The sequence below is a fragment of the Salvelinus sp. IW2-2015 genome, linkage group LG1 (assembly GCF_002910315.2).
Source record: "Salvelinus sp. IW2-2015 linkage group LG1, ASM291031v2, whole genome shotgun sequence".
NCBI classification, from domain to species: domain Eukaryota; kingdom Metazoa; phylum Chordata; class Actinopteri; order Salmoniformes; family Salmonidae; genus Salvelinus; species Salvelinus sp. IW2-2015.
The window spans coordinates 42,422,285-42,441,745 of record NC_036838.1 but is presented as its reverse complement, the minus strand read 5'-3'; the positions used below and the strand labels follow the sequence as shown (position 1 = coordinate 42,441,745).

Here is a 19,461-nt window from a genome sequence, read left to right as displayed (position 1 = left end):
ATCAGAAGGAAAGMTAAATATTTACCAGAAAATATTCTTAAGCAAACAACCCAAGCATTAATTGGGAGTCAGGTGAACTACTGTTCTATGGTCTGGGGACATGCATCAGCAAGTGAAATTAGGAGGCTGCAGATTGCACAGAACAAAGCAGCAAAGATTGTATTAAAGGTGGAGATATGGTTCTTCTGTTATAGTCATGCTCAATGCTCTTGAGCATTGGTCATCAATCAACAAGATAATTGGAAAAAAACATGCTTATTTTATTTCACAATGTACACCATTTAAAATGGCCAAACTCTATTCAAAACAGTATTCAGTTGGTAAGAGACAGACATTCATTAAATACTAAGAATAGATTGTCCTCCATCTATGTGTTATCCAGATAGAAAAGAGAAATAGGCAAAATAACATTTTGATTTAGAGCAATAAAGAAATTGAATAATTTATCTGAGCAACCCAGAAACCTTTTAATTAATAAATTCAAACAATTCTTTAGAACCATTTAAATATAATAAATTGGAAGGTTGTTTATCTTTTAGATAGATTGACTGTTAGAATATTTATCTGGTCAATATGTCAGTGTATTATGTCTGTTTTTAACAGTGTGTTATATGTGAAAATGTGATAGTATTATAAATTGTATTTGAATATTTAAGGACTCTTGGAAGATTAGTCCAAATGAGGATTAAAAGAGATCCTAATAAAATAAAATAAAATCTCCTGATTGAATGTGTTGCTGGGTAGATTGCAGCCAACCTTGAATGTTGTGCAAGTCCAGACAAAGCAACACATATTTTACCTGAAAGTGTAGGCTAGGAGGAGACTCTAGCAGAGACTGTGGCTGTGGCTGGCCCCGGGCCCTCAGGGGGCTCCTGTAACTCCCCATACCCCTATCTACTATGTGGCCTGCTTCACCCAGGGGCTCCTCTGACATTTCATTTCCTCAACTGGATCACAGTAATATGTTTTCATCAAATAGTTGTATAAACAAACAGTGTTCTACTGCTTATAGTGTGTCATTCTGCTCCTCTCAGAGTGTCAGGTTCTCTTTCCACTGAGTGCAACCTTTGTCTTTACTCCTTTCCTGCACTGTAGAATTCCAGGCATGTTGAAACAGTGACCTCTCCCTGGAACTGGGATGTTGAAATAGCTGTTCTGTTMTGTTTAACATAAATTATACCTGTTTATACAGGAAGTCTTAATAACATATTGCCCTCACAACATGTGAACTGCAATATCTTAATCATAAATGTTATTCACAAGTAGTGTCATAGCGTAACATCACTTATGGACTGTAAAATATATGGTGTTTTTCTTTTATCAAACACAACTGATTTTGCATTATTCTGGGGGCTAACTGTGACCATTAAAATACTGTTATTTTGCATACAGATTTCCTGCATTAAGTTTCCTTTTTATCTCCATGTTTTCTTCCATAGTTGCAGTCACCCAGAAAGTGAGCAAATTCCTTGGCCAACGTGTCCAAACAGACTCCACTCTGGTGAGAATGTAAGGAMGGGGAGGAGGGGGAGGATTGGAGGAGGGTGGGTTGATGATATCCCACATTTCCATAGAATTTCTGCCAAAGAATGCACAACTCACATCTATAGATTGTTGTCAAGCATAGACAGCCAAAGACAAAGCTATTAAACATACTATTGTGTTGACCTAGAATAATAATAGAATAAAGCCAAAATGGTTTATCCATTTCAACAGTTATTGATTGTGTATGCTTTGAGTATGATCATTTTTCATTATCATTTCTTATGCTGAATTGTGAAAATGGATGTGGAACAATACTGCTGAATAATGTTGGGTGTTTGTTGGTGGAATAGTTTTAGTTTCTCAAGGGAGGGGATAAGTTCTGTTCTGTCATTCAGAAATTGGCCACAAGGGCTATATTAGGGTGTTGACCAGTATTAAAGGGATACTTCGGGATTTTGGCAACGAATACCATTGATACCATTTTCATGTCTCTGTGTTCAATATTAAGGAAGTTAGAGGTAGATTCATGAGCCAATGCTAATTAGCGTTAGCGCAATGACTGGAAGACTACAGGGACAACTGTTCCCATAGACTGATAGTCATTGTGCTAACGCTAGTTAGCAATTGCGCTAACGTAAGATTCTGGAGAAGTAAATAAAGTACTTAATTGCAAAAATCCCGAAGTATCCCTTTAAGAAAGAGGGGGCGAGGCATGCTCTTTTTGCTGCAATGCCATTGGTCCATGCTGTAAGCTAAAATGCCTCTATTTAGGGCAGGTGAAAAGACAATGAGGCTGACATCAGGCACTTCAGGAAAAGGATTGATCTGGACTACTTCATTTAATTTACCTTTCAAAGGAAATTTACAGAACCTTTTCGGAGACATCGTCTTTACTTTTTGTTTACCTTCAATGATTACTCAGAAATAAATTCAAAAATATTTTTTCTTTTGATGAAACTGTTACTTGATGTTTGATATTTGTGTTTTGTTTTTAGATATGGATCAAACGAGAACCAAGGGTTGAAAAGTCAATCTCCAGTAAGGTGAGTCAGATTGGAGACTTCCGGTATCGATGTTAAAACAGGGTATGCAGTGACCCAGACCTTCAACCATTTTTGATTGATAGGTAGCAGCCGTGATATTGAAATCTCATATTCTACTCAGTATTGCAAAAGTAAAAATAATTTTCCAAGTTCAGGATTGCATACAAAACAATGTGATTCTGGGCCACAGAGGCTTAAGCCACACCTCTACATATGTCTAACAGGGCTAAGGCATTCACCAGGGCCTGGAACACACTGAAGGAATGAAACAGTACAGGAGCAGGTTGCATCTTGTGCAGCGAGAGGCTGGCACACCTACACAGAGGCCCACACACAATACACAGACACATGGARTGAACTGTATGTAATTCTTCACCCCTCAGTTTTTCCCCAGTGTCTAATGTTCCATTTTGACTATTTTTGTGATTTGTTTTCTGACAAGGATCCAAGGAGTACTCCGCTTTGAATTGGGGAGAATGAAGGAAAAGACCCATAGGCTGACTGGAATTATCCATGCATTCTATCCTTCATTCCACCGGAGTCTGTGTCACGAACCAATCAGATTTCAGTGGTATGAAGAGTAAGAAACATGGAGTTTATCATCATGAGAAAATATTTGGAGAGTTGGATTCTTTACTCTGAATCTGGACTCAAATCAGTAACTTAGCTGAATTTGACCTGAATTTACAGACAAGATCTAGCCCTGTTCGGAAAATAGTTTTGACCATTGTACTGCAGACATAGTGTATGTTGCTACAGATTATGATAGAAACATAATATAATATATTTTTTACATAGATCAGTAAAAGCCTGACAGAGAGGTGCAAACATGAATAACATGTTATTTCCTGCATTAGTTTTAAGGAATRTTTATGTTTATCGATTGGTGCATGACACAGTTGCAATCTCTACATGAACATGGTGAGCAAGGTCCGATTTTTCCTCATTAACATTATACATTTATGGCGGTTTTGTGACCTGCCATACTCTACTGATATAAATGCATCTAAAAAAACAAGTTGCATCCAACACACAAAATTAGAATATATGTGGCTAGGGTATACACAAYTCAAAGCCCTTACAAAGAATACATAAAATGTTTGTAGTAATTGCAATTTGATGACTCATGACTCACTCTTTGTACATAAATCATGAGGTTTTGAAGTTGTTATACAGACACCCCTAACCCCACCCCTCCTAGTCCAGTTTACTCAGCCCTTGTATTCCTGAAGTGGAATATAACTACATGCAAATGGCAAATATCACCCCTAGCGAGTCAGTCAATCAAGGGTATAACAGCTCATGCAACTTAATCTAACATCTAATTTGATGGAAATGTCTACATTTATAATGTCAACCAATCATATACTATTATCTTAGTAGTCTCATCTTTATTATTTGACCTATAAATGAAAACCATCCTTTTCACATTTACATCAGATATTTCTATTCAGAGTGAATCTTTCTTGTTCTAAARAGAGTTGGTTTTCTCATGCGACTGTACCTGGGTCTCTGTGGGGCAATTAACTACCTTCATTAGCAGTGTGACGTTTACAGATCTCAATTAAATCGTTAATAACAATGAAAGAGACTGCTGGAAGTCATTTGACAGCTATAGTGTGCTGTTAGTCATCCAATTATAATGTTTCCATCCAATTAAGATGAAGGAGCATAATGAATGATCAAACAAAGCGATAACAGGACAAATATGGAATGATTAATATCATGGCAATTTCACTAATAGGACTTTGACAGAAAAGGCTCAAACACTACTTGCGATGCTTATTTTTTAAATTTCTAGCCATGTTCTAGGCACATTTGTAGCAATATATTGGTTTCATGACCTTTGAGTTCCGTCAATCCAAGCTTGCCACYAACTTTTCCACATAATAATCAAAACAGCTCAAACATTAACTTTATACAGTATATTAAAGAATATTAAACAGAAGAAGTCTTAAAAAATGTGAGTACAAGAGGTCAAGATACTTTTGCCACGCCTTTAACAATGTACAATGTTAGCTCTATGTGTTTTCTACTCCATATTCTAATAGCAACATAATTSATTTATAATCAACATTCTTCATCTTTGTTACCATCTTACTACAATAAGGTCCCTAACTCACACAGTAGATAGTGTAGTGRCTTTGTCCTGAACGGGCCTCTCCTGCACMACACACCTCAGCCTGCTGTTCACCTTCCTGTTGGTGGCTATGATCACCAGGGGGCTGAGCGCTGCATACAGCGACGAGAAGAATATGCGCAGGTCTGAGATCAGTGAGGAGCTCATGGTCTTCCTCACGGTGAGGGTGTATACCCACAGTCCATTATCCACCCCATAGAGGACCACATACAGGGTCACCAAGGCCACTACAGCCTTAGCCGCCCGCCGCTCTGCCCCACCGCTGGCCCCAGAGCTGCTGCGGAGTCCCTTCACCTGCTGGCTGTAGCGGTACAGGAACACAAGGATGACCAGACTGGCCAGGGTCATCATGCCCATAGGTACCACGTCCCTCCCTACCTGGACAGCCCCGTTCACCTGTTTGGACTGCATAGTAGGAAAGCGAACATAGCAGAATTGAACATTAATGCTGTGCTGCATGTTGACCGAGTTATTCCGGGAGCCCAGGGAGAAGGCTRTGGCTGCCGAGCTCATGGAGGTATTGATGACCCAAAGGGTGAGGAAGATCACTGCCAGGTAGCGAGCCACCAGGACACGGATGGAGGCCCAGCAGGAGCCGGGAGTAGCGATGCTCAGGCACTGGTAGGCACTCAGCACAAAGGTGAGCCAGATGGAGAGGGAGCGAGACGTACGGTAGACAAAGATCACCCCCTGGCAGCCCGTGTCCCCGAAGATGTTGACCAGGCGGAAGGTGGCCAGGGTCTCCAGCAGGCAGCGCACGCCTACTACCAGCAGGTTGGCACAGGCCAGGTGCAGCACAATGGCGTCAGCAGGAAGAAGCTGATGCTCCTGGTACAGTGCCAGGAGGAATGCCACGATGACAGCAGTGTTTCCCGGAACTCCAACCACAGTGAGAGACAGGTACAGCATTCCCCGGACCACCTCCTCTGATTTCATGGCTGCAGGGATGAAGGATATGAAAATATATGTCATAGGCCTATCAGTATTTGTCAATATATTCAATCATCTCAGAAGGCCATTGCATTCATCAGTTCTCTTACCTGAGGGGTATGCTTTATGATGCAGTTGGAGTCTGTAGATCACAAGTCTGTTTGTAAACCAGACCAAAGTCCCCATGTCTAGTGAGTTTCCTCGTATTCTTATACTCCTAGAGTGGTTCAGTAGCCGTAGGGAGTGATCAGCATGGTCCACTGACTTTAGGCAGCTTTTCAGTCTCTCTCCAATTACCTGATATCAATACAGATGACTGAATATTTTCCAGCTGTGGCCATATGGCACCAAAACATATGATCAGGACTGAGGATAGTCAGCCAGAATGGAAATATACTGTAGGTCTCAAGAAGTATCTCAATGGGCTTAATGCACTCCCAGCCAGACCGGTCACTTTCAATACTCATGGATTAGGTCTACTGCTCTATTTCTATGGTTCCTTTGAATTGCTTTCTGCTATGGTTCAGGTAAGGACTAACAACAAGGCTACAGTGCCCCCCTATGGAGAAAGATGTGACAAGATCGATAAGTGTAGAATTTTTGCCATAGAGCCCCAGAGTGGAGGTGTAATATTACACATAAAACCTAGCGGTCAAACAGGGAAATGGTTCCAATTGTTTTTCCACCATTCATTTTTCCCATAGGGAATTTTTAGAAACACTTAAAATAATGTCGGTTTTCTGTAGGCTTACCCTGGCGTGACGTTTTGATAACCATGTCAATCTCTCTCGGTCAAGGTGACTTTTATCAATGTATTCAGCTCTATTTACGCTCCGATTTAAAAATGCTAGTTAGCATCAAAGTAGACATCATGGAAGACTACAAATCCCTGCACGTTATCTCTAGCTGACACCTTTGCTAACAGGTATTGTGTCAATTTAAAACTTGCAGAAGACAGTTCACAGAATTGTCAAGAAATGTATAAATGTATTCATTACTAAATGTAGCTAACATTAGATAGTTAATTCAGAGGTTCTTACCTTTGCCTCGATTTGGCAGTCTTGTCCAGATCATCATGGCATTTGTAGTTCTTTATGATAGACATGATTAGTAGCTAATTAGAATTTAACTTTTGAGCGGTAAATACAGGCGAATTTATTGATAAAAGTCCCCTTGTCCTAGAGAGATTTACACGGTTATCAAAACGTCACACCAGGGTAAGCCTACACAAAACAGTCCTTCTTTTAAGTGTTTCTAAAATCCCCTATGGGAAAAATGAATGGCGGAAAAACGATTGGAACCATTTCCTTGTTTGACCCCTGGAGTTTTATGGGGTTTTATGGGGTTTTATGGGTATTTTATGGGTATTATGACTCATACAATAGAGTACTGTGGTACTCTATTAAAAAAGATCTGACCTAGGTGTAAAATAGTTACACCAAACTGAGAAATAATGTATGAGCACTGTGTGGTTTGTTTTACTTTGTGATTGATGCTTGTAATGAAATGAGTAACAAGTGAAACAAAGAGCCTGTTTGATGTCATTGACGGAAACGCCTCACTGTCATTGTCACCTCTGTCAGAGATGAAAGTGATGCTGAAGCAAGACACCGTGCTCTATAAAAACACATACGAAGTGAATAAAAAATATATCTTCCTGTAAGTGGATCCCACTCCAAGGAGTGTATACATAGTAGTGTACACCTATACCCCTCCTCATTAGTCTTTTAATAAGACATAATGTCTCCCACAGGGAGCGATGGGGATACGAGTAGGGTGGCAGAAGAAATAGGACAGGAGAGTAAATAACTTGGTGAACAGAGTAGCTTTTAGAGATTTTCAACAGTCATCTGTAGTTTGTGACAACCTCTTTGACRCAAAGAATAATGAATCAATAAAGTAATTAGAAGCGGGGGTGGGGGGTCTGGTCTTTGGAGGAAACACATTAAAACMATCTGCTCACTGACTCGGAACACATGATCAAATCCCCAGAGAAGAACATGCATGAGCTTGCTCTTTAATTAGTCCTGTACTCATATAAACATTTTGATACACACATGGGGAAATAACACCTTTACATTATGTAACCCAGAGAGTGCTTCCAGGATGTGTTTAGCAAATTAAATTAAAATGTCACCTTCGCCTTTATCAAGGATCCTTCAGTATTGGTTGACTTTCTTCTAAGTTTGACTATTAGTCAAAGGGCTGTGCAGTCTAAATGACACATTATGGAGCAACACTGGATTATAGATGTACACTGTCTGGATTGCATAGTGCAGAAGAGTATTGGTGGAACAGGATGATTGTTTTGGAAAACTCTAAGTAGAACCATACAGGGTTCTTTGGTTTGTCCCCATAGGTTAACCCTTTTGGTGCTGGGTAGAACCCTTTGCAGATGGTTCTATCTAGAACCCTCTATGTAGGGTTCTTMAAAAAAAACACTGTATATGGTTATTTCTAGAACCCACTATGATCGATTCCACCAGCCTTATTTGCCTTTAAAATGTTATTATCTATGGCAATACATTACATACTGTGTATCATAAGGCCTTTCTTTGAGGGCCTAGTTATACCCTAACACAGTGGTGTCAGGAATMTCCTGGTATACTGGCCACATCAGGCCTGCAAGTCACATTATGCTGGCTTGCAACGTGATGTGTAATTCCTATTGGAATCCAGCCATAGTTAGGATATCTAACAAGTGGAATTGTTAATCACCCTCAACCTGCATTCAGTATGACTGCCAGGTAGGGAATATTGAATACTGAGACTACCTCATTCACCTAACCTGGAACAACCAGTAATGGGTGAAATAAATCCAACCTATTGGATTAGTTTAGAAAACTGTATGTTATTTATCTTTGTGTAGCAAAAAAWTTATTAACCAATCAATGTAAATGCAAAAACAGATATTACACTAACAATTTTGAAAATCTCACTGCAATAGAACATGCTGGGAAATATTATATATGGTTGTATGTAGAACCCTTCTTGCCTTCCAAAGAATCCGTGTTGCCTTCCAAAGAATCATCAAAGAACCCTTTCTTCCAAAAACGGTTCTTAGGATGTTAAAGGTTCTCTGTAGAACCCTTTGCCTTACAAAGAACCCTTGTCTTCCAAAAAGGGTTCTTCTGATTGAAACGGTTCTTGGTAGAATCTTATCCCTCTGCAAAGAACCCTTTTGRAACCMTTTTTCTAAGAGTGTAGGTGAATAAAGCAGTGTTAAGAATAGAGAATAGAACATCAGAATATAAGGTTACTCTCCCAGTGCTCCCAATTAGAACAGACATCTGTTATTGCTGGATAATGACCTGTGCTGCTGTGTGCCTAGGTGACATACTCCCAGGACAGGAGAGAACAGAGGAGAGCAGTGTAAGGGGCCAGCTGTGCATGTTAAAACCTCTAAATGACTTCCTAATAGCTTCATCAAGCTGCTTTTACATCAACAATAACAAAAACCTCTGCTGGGGTATTTGAACACTAAGACTGAATCTTACCCCTTGACTAGTTTTGCCAAATTATTACTTTTTTWAATTTAATTGAAGTTCCAATAGAATATGGCCATTGATGGCTGCCATCTAAAAAAAATGTACAGTTGTTCTTATTCTTGTTTACATATTGTAGTGGTTCTTACATCTTTAGGAGGGGTGGGGTGAGTGTTCTAATGTTGTCCCCTAATAATCCCCACAGACTAGAACATGCTATATATTGAAATTACAGGGGCAATTAACCACAATGAATGCTCAATACTGTGTTCATGTTTCTTTATCAATAGTTGCAGGTAAGAATATGCTTCCGCAATCCTAGTCTAATAGAGAGTGCAATAAGTAACATTTGTTCACAGTTGGTGTATTCATAAATCTGTTTAACAAACTTAATTTTCTGTCTCTATTCTTCAGCGTGGTACCCAAGTTAAGTATCATGTTGGATCTCTGTGTCACCATCAAAGGGGTGTCCTTCCTGTTGCAAACAGGGTTAGGGTTCCTGGGGAACACCCTGGTGCTGCTGGCCTACACCCAGGTCGTCTGCTCTGAGTGCCGACTCCAGCCTGTGGACATAATTCTCTGCCACCTAGCCTTCGTTGACCTGATTCTGCTCCTCACCCGCTGCGTCCCCCAGACCATGACTGTGTTTGGCCTGCGTGACCTGCTGAATGACCCGGGCTGCAAGGTGGTCATTTACACCTATCGCATCGCCCGGGCTCTGTCAGTGTGCATCACCTGTATGCTCAGTGTGTTCCAGGCAGTGACCATCGCCCCTGCAGGTGGACCCTGTTTGTCCAGGCTTAAGGCCCGGCTTCCCAGGCTCATCGTGCCCACCATCGCAGGGCTGTGGCTCTTCAACATGGCTATATGCTTCGCAGCTCCATTGTTCTCGATTGCCCCTCGCAACGGCACAGTGCCTGCCTTCACCCTCAACCTGGGCTTCTGCCATGTGGACTTCAGGGACAGGCTGTCCTACAAGATCAATGGAGTGATTGTCTCTACACGGGACTTTGTCTTTGTGGGGCTCATGTTGTGGTCCAGTGGCTACATCCTTCTCCTCCTCCACCGTCACAGCCGCCAAGTGAGAAGCATCCGACGATCATCCCAGGGTGGAGGAGCTGAGACTAGGGCAGCCAATACAGTGATCACCCTGGTGGTGTTGTATGTTGTATTCTTCGGCATAGACAATATCATCTGGATTTACATGCTGACGGTAGATAATGTGTCTCCAGTGGTAGCTGACATGAAGATCTTCTTCTCCTCCTGTTATGCCTGTCTCAGCCCCTTTTTCATCATCAGCTCCAATAAGAAGGTCAAGAGTAAGTTGGTGTGTGTGGCAGCTGACCAAGAGCCGCCATCAGTCGACACCCAGGACTCCAATGACAAGATGTAAAATGTTACCAAAATTCTGGGCAGATTTTTTTTCTTTTTCTGGGGCTATTAATACCTCATGGATGGTCTTGTTGTGATTAATTTGTGAACATTTTGCCTATGTAGCCTTCTTGTTATAGGCATTTTATTTATTTGTGTAAATCATTGACAGTTTTCAGGATTTTAGATTGAACTAGTCTGACCTGAGGTTCGAAACTATATTATCATTCTATTGGACAAGCAGGAGCTGTGAAGATAGACTGCAAATACAGTAGCATACAATACAACAATGTAGTCCAACTATACTTTTTTTTTTAAATAGCTATATGAAATGCTATGGAAATTAACACAATATTTACAAAAAATAATAAAAAATAATTTTCTATTCTGTTCTATGTTGCTATTTATTTTTACTGTATTCCATACGCATAGATTYTATTGTAGAGTACGCTCTAGCTGTCACAGGTTTTCCATTGGAATGTGGAGTTTCCACAGGCCACACGCGCAGCGGTTGGCTGCACAGATTTGACAGTTCTGACAGAAATGTCAACAAACAAGCAGGCTCCGATCAACCCGGAAAAAGGAAGTGCAAGAGCCTAAAAAGAGTTGTTTCAGTGTGCATTCCTGGGAATTCGACTTCAAATAGAACTGATAGCAAAGATTGGAGACATCGTTTTGATAACTGCAGTAAAAGAGAGTTACTCATAAATCATTGCAATTCCTACCGGCGAGATGCTGCTCAAGTAAACTGGATAGTTTACGTCGTCGAGCCGCGCGCTACTCCTGGGCTGAAGAAGAGCTGGCGAGATAACTCTTTGTTTAATGGTAGCTAGCTTGCTAACGTTACTTGTTTCTAATTTATATAATGTAAATGTGGCACGAATCTGTTTACCTATTTTGAATGGTGGCAAGTTCAAACGTGTTTTGTACGAGTTGAAAAGTATAGCTAGGTTGCATGAATGATGGCGAAGCAGAGCTAGTTTGCAAACCACACTGCGACATCCCGCTTGATGATACTGCTCCGGGATGATGGTTTTACTGGCTGTTTTTAGAATGATCACTAGTACAGAGTTTCACCTGAACACAGTTGAACAATTGTATCACCTATCTTCAAACACATTATCCTAAGTTGAGATGAGTTGAATTTCTATATAGTTATTTTTTTGTAATGAGGGTAACAATTGTACATGCAGCACAATGAAAAACAGTAAGCTACAATTAGCTAGCAGTGGTAATTTCTGGTATTSAGTGAACATGTAGTGGAAAGGCCCATTGTACTCCACGATGTCATTGTTTTTGCTTAATCTGTAATAGTTCTCTCCTTTGTTTTTGTTGTTACACAAGCCTGGGTTGCAGCCAGATCTTATCTGTCCCTGTGTCCCCTCTGAAATGACCTGACACTGAGTGTTCACCACAATCATAAGACAATGGCGAGAATAGCATGGTATCAAGAGAAGGTAAGACATGCTGGACTTACTGACAATGTAATGAGGGTCTAAAATCCCTTACATGGTATAATAAAACTGAAGTGTGTCCATGTGTCAACAGATCGGTGCATATGATCAGCAGGTTTGGGAGAAGTCTCTGGAACAGGCTGAACTTAATGTAAGTTCATGACGTTTGGTCTAATATGCTCATATTTCACAAGCAATTAGATTAATGTCTTATGTGATCAGTATTTGTTAGAAAGATAACTGCCTCTCACACAGGGCATGGACTGTAAACCAAAGAGGTCCGGTCATGTCAAGCCAGACCTCATTGATGTTGACTTAGTAAGAGGTGAGTATCCATTTATTACAAGGTGTATATGTATGCTCATTTGCACTATTTGCTTATTGGATGGAAAGGGTGCATGCAACGCTATAGATTGTCTCTTCTTTTTCAGGGTCTACATTCGGCAAGGCCAAGCCCGATAGTCCATGGACGGCGTTGACCCGTAAGGGCCTGGTCAGGGTGCTCCTCTTCCCCTTCTTCTTCCAGTGGTGGATCCAGGTGACCTCCAGGTCTATCTCTACCTTTATCCTGGTGCTTTACTTCATGCAAGGTAAACTCACATCTCACTTTAACATTACTTTAGGAATGATGCAGATGTATGCTGTGGAATCCAATATACTTTTTCATAAACCTAAATGGGTCTGTAACTCTCAGTCCCCTAAATAGTATATTAATGGCTTTCTCTCTGTAGTGGCAGCAGCAGTGTTGTACGTAGAGGTTCCTGCAGCCAGTGCTAGTGAGCAGTTGGGGCCTATGTGTCTTATGTTATTGCTGGGGACAGTGCACTGCCAGATAGTGTCCACTGAGTCCAACCGGAGCCCTTCAGCCAGTCCTGTCAGCAGCAGCAGCACCAGCCCTGCACGCAGGAGGAGGTATGGTTCTTATTGCCAGTAACACAGACACACACACACTGCTAACACACACACACATGCTGTTCACACATATGCTGTTCACAAACATGGTGCTCACACACATGCTGTTCATACACACCCTTTTATAYACTTGCGCAAACTGCTCCCACACTGTATAACATGTTCCCTTATTTTCTCACCCTTCATTCAGGCTAAGGAAGGGTAAAGGATTGAAGAGGACAGAGGGACAGGGGAACGACAGGGACACTGAGCTGCAGCCTTGGCAGCTGGAGGAAAACCAAAKKTTGTACAGATCAGAGGAGAGAAGGGTAAGGCCAAACAAACAATGATCAGATCCTTTACCTGATCATAAAACAATGACTGTTTGAGTCAAGCAGTCATTAACAGAGTTCCAGTTTTTCCTTTTTTTCAAATGTCAACATTTGTTTCCTTTGCGTTGCCTTAGCAAACTTGTATAGAGGGTTGTCAGGCTGGATTTTTGTCTGTGATTTACATTTTGGGTACCATTTGCTGTTTTATCCAGCTAATTCTATTGCTGTTTGTGATGTTGTCCAGACAAATCAGAGAAAGTCGGGCTTTGGGGCCTCTGATGAGCTTTCCAGTGAGGAGGAAGAGGATAATAAGGAAGCAAAACCACCCACTAGTGTAGCTGGACCAACACCTACCACTGTCCTCAGGAAGAGACACCTTCACTCCTTCTCAAATCCCTCACCACCTGAGGTAAACCCTAAGACAGTGAGTCCTGTTCTTTGTAGCCTGAGTGAAAGGTGGACATTTAGTTTGAACAGTCCTATTATTTGCACAGGAGGAAAGTAGTGGAGGTGCCAAGGACACTAAGGTGAACCCTCGTGAAGTGGAGCACCTGAGGACAGAGGGCTCGCGCCCGGCCTCTGACACAGATGATACTATGTGGGAGGATCTTCTTCAAGGGCCTGACTCCGCTTCCACTGGCAGCAGTGACAGTGAGGGGGAGGGGCGGTACTGCCCTGGCCTGACTCTCCCCCCATCCACCACTCTCAGCAGTGATGATGAGAACCTACAGCAGGTGGGTCTACACCACCATACCCTGTCATCTAATATGTAACCTCAAAAAGGCTTAGTATATCAGCACACCAGCTTTTTCTCCTCACAGGGCCAACTATCATGGCTGCAGGCGTGCCACCCATCTAGAGACCGGGTCAGTGCCATCATCTGGGAGCAGGGGGAGTGCAAGAAAGCAGACATGTCAGTACTGGAGATCAGTGGGATCATCCTCACACGGGTACACCTCCTATGACCACTTCATTACACTCACTGCCATTTTGGTACAATTAACACACGTTCAATACAGAGTGAATGCTGGTGTGTAATGCTTTAGGGCTGGAATGGGTTTCTTACTGTTTCTATTTATAGAAACACCATACGGGCTGTGTACTCTGTGCCCCATAACTCTGTCCTCCTAACAGAGGTGATATCTTCTCTGTAGGTGAAGGTGGTGGAGCAGGGCATGGGTTACCTAGCCCTGGGGGGGTTGGTCACTGCCACACTGGTGCTGCTTCCCTTTGGCTTCCGCCTGGCACAGCGGCTGGACATGACACGCCTGAGCTCCCTGTCTCTGGCTGAGCTGGCTGTCATGGCGGTGGGGCCGCCCGACGCCAAGACCTACGCCTTCCTCTTCATCACCACTGTGGAGAGGCTCTGCCTTACAGGCCTCTTCTTCTTCATGATGTGTGTGGCAGAGAGGACCTACAAACAGGTCAGCATGTTAGTCCCACTGTTGTAGACTCACTACAACACAATGAATACGCTGTAAATGGTGTGGCTGTTTCTCTTTCAACAGAGGCTTGTTTTCGCCAAACTCTTCAACCACATCACATCAGCACGAAAGGCCAAGAAGTCGGAAATCCCCCACTTCAGGCTGAAGAATGTGCAGAACATTAAGATGTGGCTGTCGCTCCGCTCCTTCCTCAAGGTCTGAGTTCTTCTCACTACTCAGATGCCTTTACTTCAGCGTATGGTGTTGCCACTAGGGGGCATGAAGGTCCTGCCTTGATTGAAATGTTCCCAAATATTTTTTCCTATTAACCACAGAGACGTGGGCCCCAGCGTTCCGTTGATGTCATCGTCTCCTCCATATTCCTCCTGGCCCTTTCTATCGCCTTCATCTTGTGTACACAGGTCAGACATATCTATAAAAACGTACTTTGTTTGATAAATACACAAGATTCCAGTAAACACACCATGATTTACCATCCAATTAAAAAAAAGACCTGTTGTAAGACCGAATGTGTATTTGTTAAGCTCCAACCTGTACAAACAGAATAGATTTAAGATAATGAGTACTCATTTTCTATATCTAACTGCCAGCTACTAAACAGTCACCACACATTCCTGGACTCCGAGACCAACTGGGAGCTCATGGTGTGGGGTTCTTCTCTCATCCTCTTCCTGCTCCGCCTGGCCACCCTGGGCTCCGAGACCAACTGTAAATACAGCAACGTGTCAGTGCTGCTTACCGAACAGGTAAGGCCCCCTGCTACACACACACAATCAGGGTTCGCATTAACGCAGGATTCTGCATTTTTCAGGCAGAAAGGGAAAGATAAGACAGAAAAAAAGTTCTGCTGCATTTTATAAACACAGATTTTAAAATGCTTCTTATTGTAATTTCTGCTCGGCTTCAGTCAGGGTTCGTTCCAAATCATGAATKTAAAAGGACTAATTTCGTGCATCAGTTGCACTTTTCCACTCGGATGAAATATCTTTGCTCTTGTCATTGGATCACCACACAGCGTTCTGTGTAGGCTACTTTTCTCTAGTACTTTTTTTTTCTCTGGTAGCAAGTTAAAATGTAAGATTAACTTCAAGCAAAACTTCAGGAAATGTAGACGGCTACATTCTTTCTATGATAAACATTAGAAATATGKCCATGCATCGTTTTTACAAAAAAGACCTTGCTTTTTCATTGTAAGCTAACTTACTTATGTGTGGCTGCTAGCCAAATAGTGTTGTCATCTGATGAAAACAATTTTCTGCCAAATGTGTTGCACAGCGAGCTACAACTGGGTATTCCATGTGGAGAAGCTTCTAGAAACAATGGGGTAGTTCAACGCAGTAGTGAAATGCATGTGCGTGTCTCTTTGATGTTTGAGAGAACTTGATTGATGTAGTTTTTGGCCAATGAATGCATGATGTCCGTTGAGTGTTCACTACTTTAACATAGATGTGCTATGAAATTAAGCTAGTGATGTTTCAAATGTCCACTTTGGACACGTTTACCGAAACAGTCCACTCACACCAACGTGTGTTAGCTGAGACATGCACCATAGTTCACTGCCTTGGATGGAGAAACACGTTGCTAATACTAGCAACACCAAGCACCTCTGCGACCTTCATTTCTTGATCATGGATATTATATTCAATCTCCTCTGGAGGACGTGTGGGTCACATGGTTACAACGGGTAAAGTACTTCTCCGTAGTTCTCCGATCACAAGAACACAGCCAAGTAGGATTCACATCAACATCAAAGCTCTTCTCTTTCCCTCTGGACATGCACAGGTGCCTTCTGGGAATAATTAARTGCTTAGTAATAAAAGTCTTAAAGGGGTACTGTCAGTAATAATGACTCAATATAGTTTCAGAAAAAAGTATGATACAAAAATCTATGCTACAACTCTATTGAAGCAAAAACTTTATTAATACATCTCCCTCTCAATTATTTTCTTATTTCAGATCAACTTGTATCTTAAGATGGAAAAGAAGCCCAACAAGAAAGAAAATTTGAACATAGTGAACAATGTTCTGAAGCTTGCAACAAAACTAATGAAAGTAAGGATGTCTCTCAACTTCAGCCCATCATGACTTTTTTGACTTTAGTCAAATCTACTGGGCTGAGAGGCCTCCCGAGTAACACAGCGGTCTAAGGAACTGCATCGCAGTGCTAGCTGCGTTACTACAGATCCAGGTTTGATACTGGGCTGTATCGCAGCCAGCCGCAACCGGGAGATCCATGAGGCGACGCATAATTGGCCCAGCGTCGTCCGGGTTTGGGGAGGGTTTGGCCRGCCAGGATGTCCTCCCAGGCGCATACACACTGACACGGTCGCCAGGTGTACGGTCACCAGGTGTTTCCTCCGACACATTGGTGTGGCTGGCTTCCGGGTTAAGCGACATTGTGTCAAGAAGCAGTGCGGCTCGACCTTCACCTCTCCCGAGTCCGTACGGAAGTTGCAGCAATGGGACAAGACTGTAACTACCAATTTGGGAGAAAAAGGGTGTCAAAAAAACTTGTCATAATAAATGAAAAKAATCTACTGGKCTGGTAGTTGTTTATTCAGCATAACGTGCAGTGAAAGCATCTCTGACTGGCTTCTCATACCAACCCTTTTACAGGAGCTTGACACCCCCTTCCGACTGCTGGGGCTGACTGTGAACCCGCTCATCTATAACATCACACGCGTGGTCATCCTGTCTGCAGTCTCCGCTGTGGTCAGCGACCTGCTCGGCTTCAACATCCGAGTGAGTGGAGACACTTCTAATCCTACAATGCTGTTGCTTAACACTGATATTTTTGCCATACAGTGAATCTTCACCTTTGTCAGAGTTGTTTTCCTCCTGGCACATGTGCATTAACTTCCAAAAGTGAGTATATGTGCTGGGTTTTTAAATGTGCCCTCTTTGTTGTCTCTCTTACAGCTGTGGAAGATTAAGCCTTAATGTGAACTTGCTAAACCACTAACTGTTGGATACTGGAGACTCTGCCAAGTCCTACCATCCATAGCTGGCAATCTGTGCAATGTGTCCAAAGTGTGCAAACCTACTGAGTGATCGCCTATGCATCTCTGTGCCTTCCCAGAAACATTGAACTTTAAATCACACAATACCATTGTGGTCATACACAAGCATGAGCTCTTTACAATCAATGATACACACATCCCTGGCTACGTAATCATTGTAGCCTGAACTGATCTGCTGCAGCAGTTCCAGTGCCAGGACCTGGCCACTTCCTGGTTCTTACTCTGAGAAACAGTAGCCAATGGGTGCCTTCTGAACACTGAGAAATTTGTTGGCCATTTGAATGTGAACCATTTCAAGACGTGGAGAACGGATGGAATAGGAAACAAGAATGAACAAACTGTTATGAAAGAATTTGACATTCCAGCGTGGTTTGACATGTACTCGGCTGCGAGTAGACAGCGTAAAATACTTTTAAAATACTTTTAAGATGAAAAATGTTAATATAGTTCTTCAAAATGGGTTACTGAATTAAATTGATTCATWTTTTTWTTTTTATATAGGAAATATTTAACTCTACTCTAAACCAATTTTGTGATATTTTAAGGGCAACGTGCWGTAGCTTTTATTGGGGCATTATTTATTTGGGGTTTGTCTGTATTTCATTACTGACATAATGGTACACATAGATTGTAACMTTTGGACTGCCATCATGGCCTTAGTACTGAAGACCATTATGTTCTGCTAAGCAACTATTCACAGATAGTATAGTTTGATCAAAAAAAATGTTAATAGGCTATAAATTAGGTTATGTYTTATTTCCTTTGATAATAAATCTTTCACAATGATTTTATTACTGCTGTCTGGTCAGTGCATATAATGTTCTCACTTCCACTGCCTACATAATATACATATATACACAGTGATGTAATGTACTTAAGTAAAAAATAATTTAAAGTACTACAGACTTACTAAACACACATGATTCGTTTGTAAATGATGTCTGAATGTTGAAGTGTGCCCCTGGCTATCCATAAACTTAAAAAAATGTGCAGTCCGGTTTAATGAATTATACTTTTACTTTTGATACTTAAGTATATTTTAGCAATTACATTTACTTTTGAAACTTAAGTATATTTAAAACCAAATACTTGTAGACTTTTACTCGAGTAGTATTTTACTGGGTGACTTCCACTTATACTTGAGTAATTTTCTATTAAGGTAAATTTACTTGAATGAATATACATTATATGCGCATCATAAATCGTAATATTATGACGATTACGGTAAAGAAATTGTGACGCAAATGGCACACCTCATGCTTTTCTGGCTTGGAAGGACATCAACCGGGCCCGCGCCACCAACCTCAGCACAAGGACAGCGTAGCACACAACAGGACTTAACAGTTGCGCCTCCGACTGGAGTGGGACAAAAACCTCATAGAGTCAGAGATAGCAGAACGTGCGGATTGGACGTCAGATCAATGTTCTAATTCCCTCATCGGCTCTCATATTGCAGGTAAATTGCAATAGTTTTTGAGAGTGTACAGTAAGTAGCCTGTGCTATTTAGGTGTGAAACAACCATAGAGCCAGATAGAGGACTCTAGTGGCCAAAATGCCATTTTAGCATGGGCAGCGCCATTGAGGACATTCACCATGTTGAAGTAATCAACTGGGTGGGACTTCCTATGGGTTAAGGAAGGATCACATAATTCCATCCAGGTCATTAGGTGGGATCAATGGGTTATACTCGGGACCAATTAATTATACTTGTGAGCAAACATTGCATAATGGCAGGTGGCAGTAAATCGCCAACCTTGGCTTTATACCTGTTCAAACAACACACTCCGGGTGGCAGTATGCACCCTTTCAGTTTGTTTACCAACTAGTAGAAAATGGAGATGGCCTCAATGGCGCTGCTCATGCT

General features: G+C 41.8%; 3 protein-coding genes across 3 annotated transcripts; 2 read left to right on the top strand and 1 right to left on the bottom strand.

Annotated features, from left to right (window-relative positions):
- Positions 1-3,899: 3,899 nt before the first annotated feature.
- Positions 3,900-6,913, bottom strand: ora2 (olfactory receptor class A related 2). Its single transcript, XM_023993324.2, has 3 exons — positions 6,639-6,913; positions 5,709-5,895; positions 3,900-5,606 (listed from the first exon to the last, which is right to left on the bottom strand). The coding sequence occupies exons 2-3, from the start codon at positions 5,782-5,784 to the stop codon at positions 4,648-4,650; spliced, it is 1,035 nt and encodes a 344-aa protein (XP_023849092.1). The 5' UTR covers positions 5,785-5,895; positions 6,639-6,913; the 3' UTR covers positions 3,900-4,647.
- A 2,566-nt stretch (positions 6,914-9,479) lies between these two features.
- On the top strand, positions 9,480-10,765 carry LOC111971205 (olfactory receptor class A-like protein 1). The gene has a single exon (XM_023998021.2). It carries the CDS (start codon positions 9,520-9,522, stop codon positions 10,474-10,476), a length of 957 nt encoding a protein of 318 aa, XP_023853789.1. The 5' UTR covers positions 9,480-9,519; the 3' UTR covers positions 10,477-10,765.
- A 268-nt stretch (positions 10,766-11,033) lies between these two features.
- LOC111967873 (protein PHTF1) lies at positions 11,034-18,162 on the top strand. Its single transcript, XM_023993301.2, has 17 exons — positions 11,034-11,279; positions 11,799-11,911; positions 12,003-12,059; positions 12,164-12,233; positions 12,340-12,498; positions 12,640-12,820; positions 13,011-13,128; positions 13,376-13,540; positions 13,626-13,865; positions 13,953-14,081; positions 14,286-14,555; positions 14,640-14,771; positions 14,891-14,977; positions 15,167-15,322; positions 16,533-16,628; positions 17,193-17,318; positions 17,496-18,162. The coding sequence occupies exons 2-17, from the start codon at positions 11,882-11,884 to the stop codon at positions 17,514-17,516; spliced, it is 2,037 nt and encodes a 678-aa protein (XP_023849069.1). The 5' UTR covers positions 11,034-11,279; positions 11,799-11,881; the 3' UTR covers positions 17,517-18,162.
- Positions 18,163-19,461: the final 1,299 nt, after the last annotated feature.

What these genes read in the sequence shown, in the direction of transcription:
- LOC111971205 (XM_023998021.2), top strand. Translation starts at nt 9,520, where the DNA reads ATGTTGGATCTCTGTGTCACCATCAAAGGGGTGTCCTTCCTGTTGCAA.